At 39.0% G+C, this 16,307-nt stretch overlaps 1 protein-coding gene across 1 annotated transcript; it reads right to left on the bottom strand.

Moving 5' to 3' along the window:
• Positions 1–343: 343 nt before the first annotated feature.
• On the bottom strand, positions 344–15,613 carry LOC114615747 (transcription initiation factor TFIID subunit 1-like; the record flags this gene model as incomplete). Its single annotated transcript, XM_028761396.1, has 15 exons — positions 15,391–15,613; positions 14,411–14,525; positions 14,156–14,272; positions 11,071–11,190; positions 9,671–9,685; positions 9,240–9,481; positions 7,556–7,774; positions 6,933–7,151; positions 6,196–6,403; positions 3,021–3,197; positions 2,086–2,213; positions 1,884–1,991; positions 1,615–1,788; positions 901–1,074; positions 344–448 (listed from the first exon to the last, which is right to left on the bottom strand). Coding segments are annotated over exons 1-15 (2,298 nt in total), but the record flags the coding sequence as incomplete, so codon positions are not given.
• Positions 15,614–16,307: the final 694 nt, after the last annotated feature.

Below are 16,307 nucleotides of genomic sequence, written 5' to 3'. Positions count from 1 at the left end.
GAGAAATCAAATTCAGTCCTTTAGAAAAACAGCCAATGTTTTTGCTGCTGGGCCATTTCTCCAAATTCCTCTCTCTTTTTTTGAGATAGGGTCTTACTACATAGCTCTGGGTGACCTAGAACTCAATATGTAGACCAAGCTGGTCTCAAATTCTACCCCCAAGTGCTGAGATTAATGGTGTGCATCACCACACCTACAATTACTCCCAGTGGATTTGCATTATACTACCTTATAGCTAATACATAAACACCAAAATCAACCAAAATTGTTCCTTTCTGGGCAAACTTGCTCCTTATCTGTCAATTTCCTTAGAAAAGAATAAAGACAGAAAAGAGTTCTTCACCTGTAATAACTGGCCAGGATGAAGAGAACCCAGGAAAGGTGATGTATGACAATAAACAGTTTCTCCATATTTGCAATCTGGGGCTCCAGGATCTTTTCCAGGTTTCTAGAAGAAATATAGCAAATTCAGACTCAGAATAAAACCAATAAAAATACATGTAATCTTCCATAAGCATAGCATTTGCTATTAACAAGAGATACCACTCTTTTCTCCCAAGAAATATATATAGTAAAATACATGTTCACAGATTATCACTACATACCTAATTAGAGTTATAGTGATAACAAAAATTTCAGGGCCTGGAGAGATGGCTCCATGGTTAAGAACATTTGTTTCTACAGAGGACCCAGGTTTGGTTCTTAATGCTCATATGGTGGATTACAACCATCTATACTTCCAATTCCAGGGGATCTGACATACTCTTCTGGCCTCCTCAGGCACATGTATGTGGTGTGCATACATATATACATGCAGCAAAACATTCATACACATAAAATAAGTATTTAAAAAATATACACATATAAAAAGCTATAAAAATCATTTGAGTACACTCTCACCCGTTTATAGTAGTTTTTTATTTTGGTTGCCATGCCAACTTGCATCATTAATGGTCCATTTTCCTCACTGTATTCAGCAAGAATAAGATCTCCATCTTTGCCTGTGAGGTCCTGAGGTGTGCGCATAAAAAACATCTCTCCACCACCCGAGGCTTGCCTCTCTTGTTCTCTCATCTGTCCAAAATGAAGACAATATAGCCTATTCTCAACAGGAAGATAAACTATACACACTGATATCATCCAATCTGAGATAATACCAAAACTTTTTCACATGTTATTTTTTTCAATTTCATTGTGAAAACTTTCAAAAATACCTCTAAAATTGAAAGAATAGTATTCTGAACACCTTTTCTCTATTTAAGCATTTTTCCCTATTTAATCTGTAAGTTTTCTACAGATTTTAGTAAACCAGTTTTGAAAGCTGCAATATTTTAGCCTTAGGTATATTCAAATAACTCTTCTAGAGGTTAGAAATTTAGCTCAGTAGTAGAGCACTTGCCTAGCAAGCTCAAGGCCCTGATTTCAATTCTCAGCTCCTAAAAAAAAAAAAATCTTCTAAGAATAAGGACATTCTTCTGAGTAACCAAAATAAAACTGTATCATATCTGAGAAAATAAATAATTCCCTAATACAATCTAATATCCAGTATAACACGCCCCAGTTTGTACCCCAATTATCTTACAGAACTTTTTTCTAACCAAGATTCACTCATACCTTTGCCTTCTTTTTGATGTGCTTCAGCAAAGGTTGGACTGAGTGTGGACCTGGCTGAGATAGTGCCCCAAAGGAGTACTTTTTTAGTGGTGGGCGATGGAACTGCCGGAGTTTGATGGGTCCCATGTGGGTGGGAAAGAAGGGCTGCCGTAATTCTACAGCTGGAATTGAGTGCTAAACAGGAAACAGAAGAGTTAAAAGTAAATAGTAACTCCTTCCCAGGCAATCTTTGCCCATACCCTCTGTCAAAACAAAGCAGTTATTTGTACCTGGATAATATTCCCTCCAAAAGTACCTCGGAGACCCTGTTGCTTGGGATAGTAATACTCATCATTGGAGAGATTCCATGGATCTTTCACTTCTGGCTGAGACATGTTCTAATGATAGATCAAATAGGTATTGGTCAGATTACACTTTCCTAATACCTTTCTTTGTTCTTCTAAAATACCAAGTCCTTTTCTTTTCACAAACCTGCTGTGGTTCTTCCTTGATGACTCCTGTTTTTCCTAAGAGAATTCGACTCTTCTTCAGAGATGATTCCTTCTTACTCTCCTTTGAAGGAGAATTGGAAGTAGCTTCTTCCTTCTCATCAGGGATCTCTGAGGATACGACAAGAAATGACTTCAGAATTGCTATCCCTAAATGTTCAATTTCGTTCTTTCCTCTGTTTTCTCCTCTTCTTCTTCCCTTTCTCCTACCCTCTTCCCCAACCCTCTAGACAATACTAAGGATTGAAACTAAGGTCTTACACAGGCTAGGTAAGGATTATACCACTGAGCTACATCTCAGCCCTCTGACCTCTTTTTACATTATCTTTAGATACAATATCACTAAATTGCAAAAGCTGTCCTGGAATACACTCTGTAGCCTAGACAGGCCTTGAATTTATAGTCTTCTTGCCTTGGCCACCTAAGTAGCTGGGATCCATGCTACCAGGTCCAGCTAAAATTCACCTTTCCACTGATATTTTTGGAGTTTCTAAACAGATCTCTCACTCCACTTCCAGACTACTTTTAGTTGGTAATTCTCTCCAGCTAGACTACATCTGATATCTTTTGTTTGTTTGTTTCAAGAGCTCCTGTGTACTCCTGGCTGTCCTGAAACTCTGTAGACCAGGTTAGCCTCAAACTCAGGGATCTGCCTGCCTCTGCCTCCCAAGGTGTCGACCACCACCGCCCAGGCCATATCTAATGATGTCTTGAAGATATAATTTTAAACATTCCTACATGTTTTTCCTAAACAGTAGTCAAACACTAAAAACTGGCAGCTACAACTCTGCTTTTAAAAAAGCATCACCTAAAAGTTTCTAGTTTTTGCCTTCTCTAACATTTTTATATTCTCTTGCCCTTTGACATTAATAATAAGATGTCAAAGATAAAGAACATTGGCTTCTGCCATCAACATACCCAAAATCAAATTCTCATCATTGGGATCAAGTGTCAAAACAGGAGGCTCCAAAATTCTAGGCATGTTCTGAGCATCCCAAATGATATTGTCCTCCCAACGTCCATATACCAGATCTTCATTATCAATGGGGAAAATGGAGTACCAAGGTTTATCATCATCCAATGTAGCTGTAAAACCTGACCAAAACAAGAAAGAAAACAGTAACAAATAAAACATTAATGTTCCATTTAGTAATGATCCTAGCAAACAGAAAAAGAAAAAAAAAATTAGTGCAGGTACTCATATAACTATTCAACAAACGAAACCTACTAGATATCATGTATATCTCACTTTGACAAAAGCCATTGCTAACAAAATGTTCATTGCAGTACTGTTTATAATAGTTAAAACTTAAAACAGTCTACTTACTAAGGGACTAGCTAAATAATTATGGTGAGGGGCTGGAAGGATGGCTCAGCAGTTAAGAGCACTGGTTGCTTTTCCAGAGGACCCAGGTTCAATTCCCGGCACCCACATGGTAGCTTACAACTGTAACCATCTATAATGTGGTCTGACATCCTCTCTGGTGTGTCTGAAGAAAACTACAGTGTACTCATATACGCAAAATAAATAAATCTTTTAAAAATTATGGTGATCAATATTGATATTAAATTATATTAGCAAATAAAGCATTTATCGGTAAGCAAAACATGCTTCTAAGGATATTATGCACAAAATAGGAATAATTAAGAATACTATGCATTCAGGAGACAGAGAGGATTGTGAGCCCAAGGCCTGACTAGATGGCTACACACCAAGATCTTGTATCAAAACACTATGTTACTGAGTTGAATAAGGTAGCACTCTCCTTTAATCCTAGAACTTGGGAAGCAGAGATACAAAGAGGCCAGCCAGAGATGTACAGCAAGACTTTGGCTCAAGAAACAAAAATTTAAAAGAAAAACTATGCAACCAAAAAAGTATTTAACTAAAACTGAAGAGAAAAACCTTTTCAAAAGATTTTTAAAATTAAGGCATTATAAGCCAGGTGGTGGTGGCACACACTTTTAATCCCAGAACTCAAGAAGCGTAATTATTTAGCTAGTCCCTTAGTAAGTAGACTGTTTTAAGTTTTAACTATTATAAACAGTACTGCAATGAACATTTTGTTAGCAATGGCTTTTGTCAAAGTGAGATATACTGGCCTCTGAGTTTGAGGCCAGTCTCATTTACAGAAAGTTCAAAGACAGCCATGGCTACACAGAGAAACCCTGTCTTGAAAACACAAAAACAAAATGAAGACTTTTTTGAGTTGGGTATGGTAATGTATATGTATAATCCCAGCATTCAACAGGCTGAGGATACTAAGTCCAAAGACAACCTGAGTAATATATAGTAAGACTGGATTAAAAAAAAATAAATGGAAGGGTGGTGGTGGTGGTGGTATGTTGTCTGAATTATAAAATGAATCCAGAGTAACTAAGAAAATGTGGATTATACAGAATGGTGTAAAGAAAACTAAAGAAACTAAAATAACCACTGCAGATACTTTAATATATTTTTGTCAAATTTTTGTTTATATGGGTCTATGTTTTTCATTTTTACAAATGGAATACCAAATATGTTGTTTCATATCTCCTTTTCTTTCCATTTTAAATATGTCCTGGTATTTACTGGCTCAATCACAGTACTCAAGAGGCTAAGTTAGAAGGATTACTTCGAGTTCAAGGCAAGCTTGGACTACATACATGGCAAGTACTAGGCCAGCAAGGGATACAGAGTGAAATCCTGTCTCAAAAAAAATCCAATAAATCAAGGTGACTTTTAAATATGCCCCTCTGACCTCAGTGTTAGTCAAAAGCTTATCAAGATCACCAAGAATAATTTAGAGATTGCCAAGGACTTGTTTAAAAGTGCTTTCAAGTTTGACTGATAGCTCTATTACATAAACAGGTAAGATGGAAATGCTTAAAACCATTTTTCTTCTAAAAATTCATAAATATTTCCTGTCACTAACATTTATATAAACAACTTTGAAAACTTACATATAAAATTACATTTTAAGAGAAAATTAACAAGGTGTAGTAGCAAATATCTTTAATTCCAGCACTTGAGAGGCAGTGGCAGGCAGATCTCTAAGTTTCAGGCTAGCCTGGACTATAGACAGCCAGGACTATACAGTGAGAACTTGTCTCAAAAACAAAAACAAACAAACAAACAAAAGCAAGCGAAAACCACAGAATAGAAGGGTGTAATAGTTTACACATGTAATCGCAGCACTTGTGAGACAAAGGTAGGAAGATTGCAGTAAAGCTGATGCCAACCTGAGATACAAGATAGACAAGACTCTATCTCCCGAAAACACTGCCAACATAGCACTCAGGAGACAGACTCAGGATCTTTGTGAGTTTGAGGCCAGCTCACTCTACATAGAAACCCTATCGTAAAACAAACAAATAAACAAACAAACAAAACAAAACCAGCATTGTAACACTGAACTCAAACAGCATGGCAACAAACACCTGTATTGTAGTACTTACGAAGTCTGAATTAGGAAGATGGTGAGTAAAAAAAAGAAAAAAAAGAAAAAAAAAGGAAGATGGTGAGTTTAAGGACAACCTGAGCTAAAGAGCTGAGCTCCAGGTTAGTTTCAGGTACAGAGAAGGACCCTGTCTCAACATTAATTAAATTTAACCATATTCTTGCAGAAAACAAAATATCAAAAAGTTAATAATTGATAATCTTTAGGATATCAGAATTTTCCTTTTTGACACTGTTTTCATGCTGTTAAGCACAGTTTTGTATATGTGTGTTTTGTTTTGTTTGTTTGGTTGGTTTTTTGATAGAGGGTCTCTCTGTAGCCCTGGCTGTCCCAGAACTCATTCTGTAGGTTAGGCTGACCTCAAACTCATAGAGATCAGCCTGCTTCTGTCTCCCAAGTGCTGGGATCAGAGGCGGGCACCACCACTGCATGGCTAAGCACAATATTCTTTATTTTAACCTGGTTGAGAAAAAAAAAATAACATGAGAAATATAAAGTATCTTTATGAACAAAAAATGACAAAAAAATCAGATCAGAGATTAGATTTGAAGCATTTCACTGTCCCTCAGAAGCTTAAAAGACTACAAGTAGAATTACTTAAAATGACTGAGATGAAAGCCTGTGTGTCAGATATTACTGGCATAGAAGCACACCTTGCTGAACATTGTAGGCCATGGCATTCCTAGTCATACTGGAAGGAAGCCAGCCTGCCAAACTTGCACGCTGAGGTTTTGTTCCTTTGTGTTTAACATCTTCCCCGTCCCAGATGATATCATCTTCCCAATGCAGTTGTGTCACCATTAGGAAGTTTTCATCTGCCAGAAGATCAGCGCTATTGTTTTCCTCAAGTTTCCTTAATTTCTGTATAAGTAGAAAGAATAATAAATCAACCACTCACTGATCAAAGTTCCCAATACAGATTCTAAATGATTCATGAAGTGGTGCTTTGCCAAGCTTAGTGTCAAATATCTGCAATCCTAGCTAGCACTTGGGAGACTGAAAGGAGAATTCCAAGTTTGAGGTCAGCCCAGGATACAAAGTGTGACTCTGTTTCAAAAGCCAATATAGCTCAGTGTAAAGGGAAAGTAGCTCAGTGATAAGAGTGCTTCTCCAGCATGTGCAAGACCATGGAATCACTCTCCAGCTCAGAAAAAAAGTGATGTTTTACTTGTGCAAATTATCTGATAAAGAAAAAAAATCTGCCTACTCTCCCACTCCAATGGCACAAATTTCAAAAACAGAACCATTAGAATAGGCCCTAGTTATAGGAGGCCCTATTATGCAAATCTCCTACTAAAGATTCTATGCAAGAAATCCCCAGCTGAGTAGTAAAAATGATAGAACCCTAAGCACACTGATGACTCCTCTCTCATATTCCAGAGTTGCTTACCTTCATTATGTTGCATTTTATTGTAGGTTCATGTTCAGTCTTCCTCATTTTGAAGCCATAATCAAACCCACTGCCATCTTCAGGAACACCTAGCATATCATACCACAGGCGGGCAGGTCCATAACGCCATTCGGCCACTCTTGGTTTGGTATCCATTACTTTGTCTGTGTCTCCAGTTGACTGGGAAAACTTAGACTCCACAGGAGCCATCATTGTGATCTGTAACAAAATCAGAGATGTAGAGGTGGGGGGTTCCCTATTCCAAGTTCTAAGCCTACAGAGAATTAACAATTATAAGGTGACTTAGAGGAACCACAAGGATGATTCCTAAACAGAAATTTTTACATGATTCCTAAACAGAAATTTTTTATATAACATGACATGCTCTGTCTGTGAGTAGCAGCTTTATATTTAGCAAAGTACCACCATCTACCCTGCCTTGCCTCACCAAATATTTTTCTGTTACAACAGGAAAAGTGAGACTATTGGATTTAGTTCATTATTAGTCATTGATAATTAAAAAGAACTCTTAATGCTCAAGTGTTAGTTATAACTTTGACATAAGCTAGAAAGCTTTCTACATGCCCCCTTGTAGACTTTAATCTTATATCTACTTTGCCTACTTCATCATCAGAAAGACACTGCTCTGGAAGTGGTGGTGGAGCATAGTCATAGTTCCACAGAGATTTCTGGTTGACTTCTAATTCTACTGAGCACTCCTCTTCCTGGACCTGCTCTTCCTGTATAAGTTCACGGTGCTTCTTTTTCCTCTTTCTCCGAGCACTCCTCCAAACAGATGGGACATTCTTCCCTGGTCCAAAAAGCCGTAAAAAGCGTAACACCTAGAACACAGAACATAGTATTATGTCAGAGATTCAGTAGCTGAAAAAACTCTCAAGTGACCTATTCAATTGCAGGGGGGAAATGAAGATATGCTAAGTTCGGACCACAAAAGTATTATCCCTGAATAGGTCAATTATTTCTTCTTTCTTCTTTTTGGTGTGGTACTGAGATTTGAACCTGGGGACTTGTACTATATCACTGAGCTACATTCCCAATCCTTAGTTTTGTTTTACTTTTGTTTTCTGAGACAGGATCTCACAATGTAGGTGTAGCCTGGAACTGTCTATGTAGAAAAGGCTGGCCTCAAACTCAAGAGACCCACTTGCCTCTTGGGTTTAAAGGCAAGCACTATACCCTGGCTAGTCTTTAGATTCTTCAGTCTAGGTCTCACTAAGCTGCCCAGGTTACTCTTGAACTCACTCTGAAGCCCAGGAAGCCTTGAACTTATGATTCTCCCTGCCTTAGCCTCCCTAGTAACTGGGGTCAAAGGCCTATACTACTAGGTTTGATCCATAAACTCATATATTTGAATATTGTGTTCCCAGTTAAACAGAACTGTTTGAGAAGGATCAAGAGGTATAACTTTACTGGAGAAGGTGTGTAACTGGGGGGTGGGCTTTGAGTTTCAAAAGACTCAGTCTCACTCTCTCTCTCTGCCTGCAGATCCTGATATAAGCTTCCATTCAGCTACTGCTTAGGTACCATGCCTCCCACTGTGTTCCCTGCCATAATGTTCATGGACTGATTAACCCTCTGAAACTGTAAGCAAGGATCCAATTAAATGCCTTCCTTTATAAGTTGCATTAGTCATGGTGTCTCTTTATAGCAATAGAACAATAACTAAGATACTTGGTTTACTTTTTATTCTAACAGGAAATTTATTTTATTTAGCCATGTGTTTATGTATGTGTATGCAGGTGTACATGCCATAATATGTAGGTGGAAGTCAGAGGACAAGTCTCAGGAGTTGATTCTCTCTGACCAATTTGTGGGATCTGCAGAGCAAACTAGGATCCTCAGGCATGCATGCAAGTGCCTCTACCCAATGAACCATCTCACCGGAGACCAACAGGACAATTTTGTTGCTGATATGGTTTGAGGTAGGTCTCCCTACAAAGCCCTGGCTGTCCTGGAACTCACTATGTAGACCAATCTGGCCTAAAACTCACTGAGACCCTCCTGCCTCTGTCTCTCAAGTACTGGGGTTAAAGGCATGCATAACCACACTTGGCAACAGGACAGCACATTTTCTATAGACAATTTCAAAAAATGATCTAATACAGCATAAAAAGTTTCTATTAAACAATTATCTGCCAATGAATAAGAACACCATTAAGACTCGTGACATATTCATGTCAGTGGTAAGTCTCATGACCCACAACTGTATACTTAGTATTATAACAACAGAACTTGAAATCTAGAAAAAAGTCAGTTTTCATTATGGATATTATCAGTACAAAGTACCTTTCCAGGCCTAAATTCTGGAAAAAGTTCTGTGACACTTGGCAACAGCTTGGTGGCATCATGCTGCATAATCCCAGCCAATGGTAGAGTCAGCTTTCCATCCTTAGATTCTGACTGTGTTGCTTCCTGAGGTCCCATCTCAGATTCTGAGTCAGAGGAACTACTGAAGTCCACTTTCTCTGAGGCCAAAGAGGAAGGGGCAATGATGGAGGGCAAGATGATGCCTTCTCCATCTTCAGACACTGCAACAAGGAAAAGAAACCCCTTTGGCATGTAACTATAAACACATTTCCTCAAATTCAGCTGGCACCCCCTTCTAAGCTAATATGCATGGTTCTGTGGCAGGAGATATATTCCCAAGCACCCAGGCTACTAGTATGCAGGCCAGAAAACTCATCCAACTTATTATTTCCCACCATACCCAAACTCACCTTGGACCTGGTACCCTAGGGTTGTGATGAGAGAAAATAAACACTATTACTACATTTACCACTTTCCATAAATAACCAATACTGTGCCCAATATTGTGATTAATAACAAAATTATATTAATGCTTCATATTAATCAGGCCCTGTTCTGTTCAGTTCAGAGATCTATAAGATGGAGAATTGTTAAAGCCCACAGAATAATAAAAAATAAATTCTATACACAAAGTCAAATAATATTTACCCTGAAAACTAAAGAAAATGGCTCAAAGTACCAACTGAAGAAATTAAGGTTAACATAGTCTCAAATTATAAAAGACCAGGGCAAGGCATGTTGGCATATACATTTGATCCCAGCACTCAGCAAGCAGAGGCAAGCAAATCTCTATGAGTTCAAGGCCAACCCAGTTTATATACAGTTCCAGGCTAGCCAGGGATACACAATGAAGCCCTACTTCAAAAAAAAAAAAAAAAGATAGATGCTATTCTTTATCTAACCTATGGCAGGATTATTACTGTTACAAGGTTACAAATGGTGAGATAACAACTCAAGACCTCATAAATCTTTAAAATCTCAGAATATGACTGATGTTCCACTCCAGAAAGTTGTTTGTTTTTAAGACATAGTCCTGGCTACATAGTTCTGGCTAGCTTTATCTAGCAGTCATCCTCCTGTCTTCAGAGTACTGGGAATATAGGTATACACTACCATGACCAGATTAAAAGGGTATTTTTTTGAACAGGTAAGTTCTAAATATGAGTATATAAATTAGTTACATCAGAAAGTCTTGGAGGAACAGAGTATGGTAGCTCATACATGTAATCGCAGCACTAAGAAAGCAGAAACAGAAGAATTGCTACAGGTTTAAAGGCAGTCTGGTCTATTACAGAAAAGTCCAATGAGGTGCTTCATAGTAAAACCCTGTCTCAAAAAAAAAAATGTTCTTAGGAAACTCCAGTAACTGTAATGGCAACCTAAGTTGAGGAAGGAGCATTAAATTAAATTACTAATTCTTAACTGTGTGTCACTGAACATTTATAAGGAAAATATCTATCTATTCAATATCAGTAGTTGACACTTACATAATTTTTTAAAGAAAAGCAATCCTTTTCTAACATTTTTTTTCGGATTTAATTTTATGTGCATGGTGTTTTGCATGCATGTATGTCTGTCTAAAGGCATTACATTCTTTGGAACTGGAGTTACAGATAGTTATGAGCTGTCATGTCTGTGTTGGGAATTGAACCCAGGTCCTCTCGAAGAGTAACCATTGCTCTTAACCACTGAGCCATCTTCTCTCCAGCCCTCTAACAGGTAACTTTTAAAAGTCCCTTAAGCATGCCAAAAGCCTGGTTTTATGAGTAGAAACTCATTTCTAAAAGGAAGTAGACCTTTTTTTACTTACCGGTGGTAATACCATCTTGGTCCTTCTCTTTCTTCACTGGTCCTGGAGGTGGAGGTGGAGGAGGCATCAATTTGCAATCAATATCTTCACAATCAGCATCATAGTCATCTTCATCATAATCTGGCAAAACCAAGAAGATCTCCTTAATATGAAGAATGCTATACAATACCCTTGAGCTTCCTTCAACTCTCAAGAATTTGAAGCACCACAGAAGTACTGCATATCCTTTAAGAATATACAGAAGAGTTTTCTGTGTGTGTGGCACATGCCCTTTAATCTCAACACTCAGGAGGCAGAAGTAGGTAGATCTCTGAGTTTGAGGACAACCAGGGCTACATAGTAAGAACTTATCTCAAAAAACAAATAAAACATAAAAACAATACATAGAAAATGTAGCTTCTGCCTTCAGAAAGCTATGGTATAGCCAATTGTTCATTTCTCAAGTGGAGTAGGAGAGATTTTGGGAACTGTTTGAAATTTTTTCCTTATCATACTGGATTTTTTTTTCACTTTGTTCAATCTCCTAGTTGAATATTCTTCCCCAGTTTCTAAAATAAAAAAAAAAACTAAACTAAATTTTCTTCACAGTTCCCAAGTCCTAGATACACTTTTTCTGTCTATATTTTAATAGTTGATCATTCTTTTCAGTGCTTTTTAACTAGTGGCAATGCTCAATAATATTATCAGTCCTGAATACCGTATTTTGGGTTGGTTTGGTTTTTCCTTTTTCTTTTTCTGTTTTTTTTTTTTTTTTGGTTTGTTTTTTGAGACAGGGTTTCTCTGTGTAGTCCTGGCTGTCCCAGAACTCACTCTATAGACCAGGCTGGCCTTGAACTCAGAAATCCACCTGCCTCTGCCTCCCAAGTGCTGGGATTAAAGGTAAACACTACCCCACCCGGCTAAAGGTCTGTTACATATTTTATGTGTATTGGCAATGAGACAGCTTATTAGATAAATGAGTTTGCACTTGAGTGAGTTCAATCCCTAGAATCCAAGTAGAGATGGAAGGAAACAACTAACTCCACAAAGTTGTCCTCTGACCTCTACACGTGTGCTGTGGTGCACACACAAAATAATATTACCCATAGTAATCTTTTTTTTTTTTGAGGCCAGGTCTGTGATGGTTTGTAATTACTTCAGCCAGGAAGTGGCACTATTAGGAAGTGTGGCATTGTTGGAATAGGCGTGTCACTGTGGGTGTGGGCTTTAATAATAATCCTAGCTCCCTGAAGTCAGTTTTCTGCTAGCAGCCTTCAGATGAAGCTGTAGAACTCTGTGCTCCTGTACCATGCCTGCTTGGATGCTGCCATGCTCCCACCTTGATGATAATGGACTGAACCTCTGAACCTGTAAGCCAGCTCCAATTAAATGTGGTCTTTGTAAGAGTTGCCTTGGTCATGATATCTGTTCACAGCAGTAAAACCCTAAGACAAAGACCCTCTATATATCCCTGGCTATCCTGGAACTTTCTATGTAGACAAGACTAGCCTCGAATTCATAAGGTCACCTACTTCTGCTTCCCATCCTACTAATTTAAATCCAAATATACACATTTTGCCCTAACTCGCCTAATTTTTACAATTTTACCATATCTTGGCTGCCTAAAGGAACCTTTCCAGCCAGATTATCAAGACTATTTTTCTTGGGTTTACTAGATGCTTTCCCATCATGTAACCACAAACTTAAGTCCCCCAAAAAGAATTAATAATTTTATTGATTACAGAAGAAAACTGAGGATTACTACAAATGACAAATTCAAGTGAAATATGAACACAGGATTGACCCTTTAGTATTCTGACCCTGAAATCCATTCGTTCCATTCTATCATACTATTTTACAGTCAGGCTGGCTACTAACTTGTTATGGCATCAAATTTCAAATAATGTATACATAAAGAAACTACAAATTGTGTTTTATCCTTGGCTTTTGCTACTTAGCAGTACATCTCCTATTTCTTAAAACAAAATACAAAATTTCAAGGTCAAATACTTCCTGGTCTACATGGTTAGTCCCAGGCTAGCCAGAGCTACATTATGAGACTGTGTTAGCCACTGTTCTATTGTTGTGATGAGATACCATGACCAAGGCAACTCTTATAAAAGAAAGTATTTAGAGAGCTTGCTTACAGCTTTAGGGGCTTAGACCACTATCATCATGGCAGGGAGCATGGTGGCACACAGGCAGACACAATACTGGTGAAGTAGCTGAAAGGTTTTCATCCTGATCCTCAGTTATGAGACAGAGAGAGACTGGGCATGGTATGAGCTTTTTGAAACCTCAAAGCCCATCCCCAGCAACATACTTCCCCCAACAAGTCCATACCTCCTAATTCTTCTAATCCATCTCAAATACTGCCACTCCCTGGTAACTAAGCATTCAAATATACGAGACTATGGAGGTCATTCTTATTGAAACCACCACAGATACCTTGTCTCAAAAAAAAAAAAGTTTGACTTTCACCGAGCACTGCAACCTGACTGTCCATATAATATCTTCCCTAATAAAGTTTTATTTCTTTTTACACAATACTTTGAACATTCCTACTACATGTTACTGTTGTTTTTTAAACACTAAACTAATAAAAATTATAAATATGAAACAAAAAAAGAAATAATAAAATCTCTTCCATGTTAAGCATGGTGGTACATGCCTATAATGCCAAAACTTGATAGGTAGAGGTATTATAAGGAGTTCAAAACTAACCTCAGTTACTTAACCAATTTTGAGGCCTAAAAGATTAAAAAAAAAATAAAAGCAGAGTGTGGTTGTACAAGACTTTAATCCCAACACTCTAGAGGCAGACGCCAAACATTGTTCTTGGCAGGCAACAACAATGGCAGAAATCAAATACAGAAGTCAGAGCCCCAGACTTAATCAGGAAGAAAATGCACTACACTACCAATTTTACAACATTAAAGAATGCCAGGCATAGTGGGGAACATGTCTAATCTCAGCACTTGGGAAACAGAGGCAGATGGATCTCTATGAGTTTGAGACCATCTGGCATGCATAGTGAGTTCCAGGATAGGCAGGGCTATGTTGAGATACCCCATTGCTAGAAAACAAGAAAGAGAGAGAGAATCACCTGTGTGGCAAAGGGGTTGCAAGCTCCCCATTGTCTGCTGATATCTTCTACTTTCATCTTCTGCCACCTCGTTGATGTCTGAATAGTCTACAGCATCTTCTCTACTCGTAACCCATCCTATGGGTAAAAAGGGAGAGGTCTCAAGAAAAAGCAAGTAATTATCACTTCCTTAGATAATCCCCATTTAAAAGTAAGTGTACAATAGCTTATCTCCTCCCCCAACCCACACTGTCCTCCCCATGGGCCACACTTCACCTTCATCATTTATCAGGTTACCATCAGTCCCAGACAATTCTTCATTTGCTGTGAGTTCAGTGATCAGGCTGCCAAGACCCAAAGCTCCCAAGCCTGCAAGATGCTTCTTGCACTCCTGAAAAAGGGACAGCATGAGAGTTGACAGTAACAAGTAAACCTGAAGGTCCTACACAAGGTTTATTTCCCTTGCTCATAACAAAGTCACAAATCCATCTAAGAATGATTCCATGATGTGCTCAAAGAAATATCACATTTAAGAATTGTATAGGAGCCGGGCAGTGGTGACGCACACCTTTAATCCCAGCACTTGGGAGGCAGAGGCAGGTGGATTTCTCAGTTCGAGGCTAGGCTGGTCTACAGAGTGAGTTCCAGGACAGCCAGGGCTACACAGAGAAATCCTGTCTCGAAAAAAAAAAAAAAACAGAAAGAAAGGAAGGAAGGAAGGAAGGAAGGAAGGAAGGAAGGAAGGAAAGAGGGAGACAGAGAGAAAGAAAGAGAGACAGAGAGAGAGAGAGAGAGCGCGAACGAACGAACTGTATAGGAAATCTACTAAATTCCATATAGATCAGATCCAAACAACCCACGTTCCATCCATAGTCCTGGTTTTGGAGACATTCGGATCAGCAAAAGCCAGAAAACAAGAGTTCCAAGAATCTTTAAGAAGGTCTTACACAGTAGCGGTTCTGATAACCTTACTAGAGTTAATTATTATTTTTCCTACCAGACAAGGAGAATGTTACTTTCAAAGCAAACCCCTCTGCATCAGTGACTGGCACTTAACCATTTTCCTCGTCTCTTCACTCTTCCTCAAAGTTGAGCCCTCTCGCTCTCCACTATTCCCGAGACCCAAGAGAAGGGGAGAATCCTCTGTGCCCCCAGAATGAGCTACAACGTCTTCTATTACCGGCTCCTAAACAGCCTCCACTCTGCCGCTGGTTCTCCCTAGCCAGACCACCCTCCGCCCCAGGCCCACGCCTCACATCGTCCAAGACGCTTTCGCCTTCCAGCTGCCCTGCTCCATTGATGTTGCCGAACAGGAACCCAGTTAAAGAAAATGGGCCTTCACCAGAATCTTCATCGCTGTCCGTGTCTGACATGACGGCGGAAGGGCTGCCGGCACCCGCTTCGGACAGCAGCCCAGCCCACTCTGGCCCCATGGGCCGGAAACAAAAAATGCCAGTCGCACACTGGTGACTTGCAGTGCCGCCGGACCCAACCAGAGTCTACCGGAAGTTGAAGAAAAAAAAACGGAAAGGACGGGCTGTCCTACTCGATCCTTTGATCTCAGGGTGACTACTTCATTCAATGTTTTTGATTGGTTCACCCAACAGCAGGCTGGATAAATGGAAGGTGATTGGTCAATCCAACTGTCAGTCCCGCCCATCAACTGCGCGGGTCCGTTCTAGTTGCTGTGCTAAGAGCGGCAGATTTTTCTCCACTAAAAAATTAATTTCTGAGGCCGCATGACCTATGACCCCTGTAAACCGCTTCACCGGCACAATACACAGAAGTTAGGATTTGAACGGTCTTTTCCTGTTTGTGCCGTCTTTTCCGGTTTGTGCCGTTCGATAGCGGGAGGACTCCTACTTACTTATTTTGAATTTACATTTTTCCATAGTAAAATGTGAAGCTTAGTAAAATGAGCAACCGAAACTTCAAGATTCACAAACATGGTTTTTTTCATAGTTTCATAGTAGATTTTTTTTTAGCGCACATATTTGATTCCCAGCACCCAAAATAAATATTTAAAAGCCTGGAGAGAAGAAAAACTGAGCGGGAAAAGGGGAGGTGATAAAAGGGGAGATGTCAGAGATGAGGGAAGAGAAAATGAAAATGAAAGACAGAAAGTAAATATACAGAGCTGAGATGCAGATCTCTAGCTGATGTAGCTTCAATT

Source organism: Grammomys surdaster, unplaced genomic scaffold, assembly GCF_004785775.1.
Source record: "Grammomys surdaster isolate TR1022 unplaced genomic scaffold, NIH_TR_1.0 138857, whole genome shotgun sequence".
Lineage (NCBI taxonomy): Eukaryota > Metazoa > Chordata > Mammalia > Rodentia > Muridae > Grammomys > Grammomys surdaster.
The sequence above is the reverse complement of the archived record's forward strand: the minus strand, read 5'-3'. Positions and strand labels throughout refer to the sequence as shown.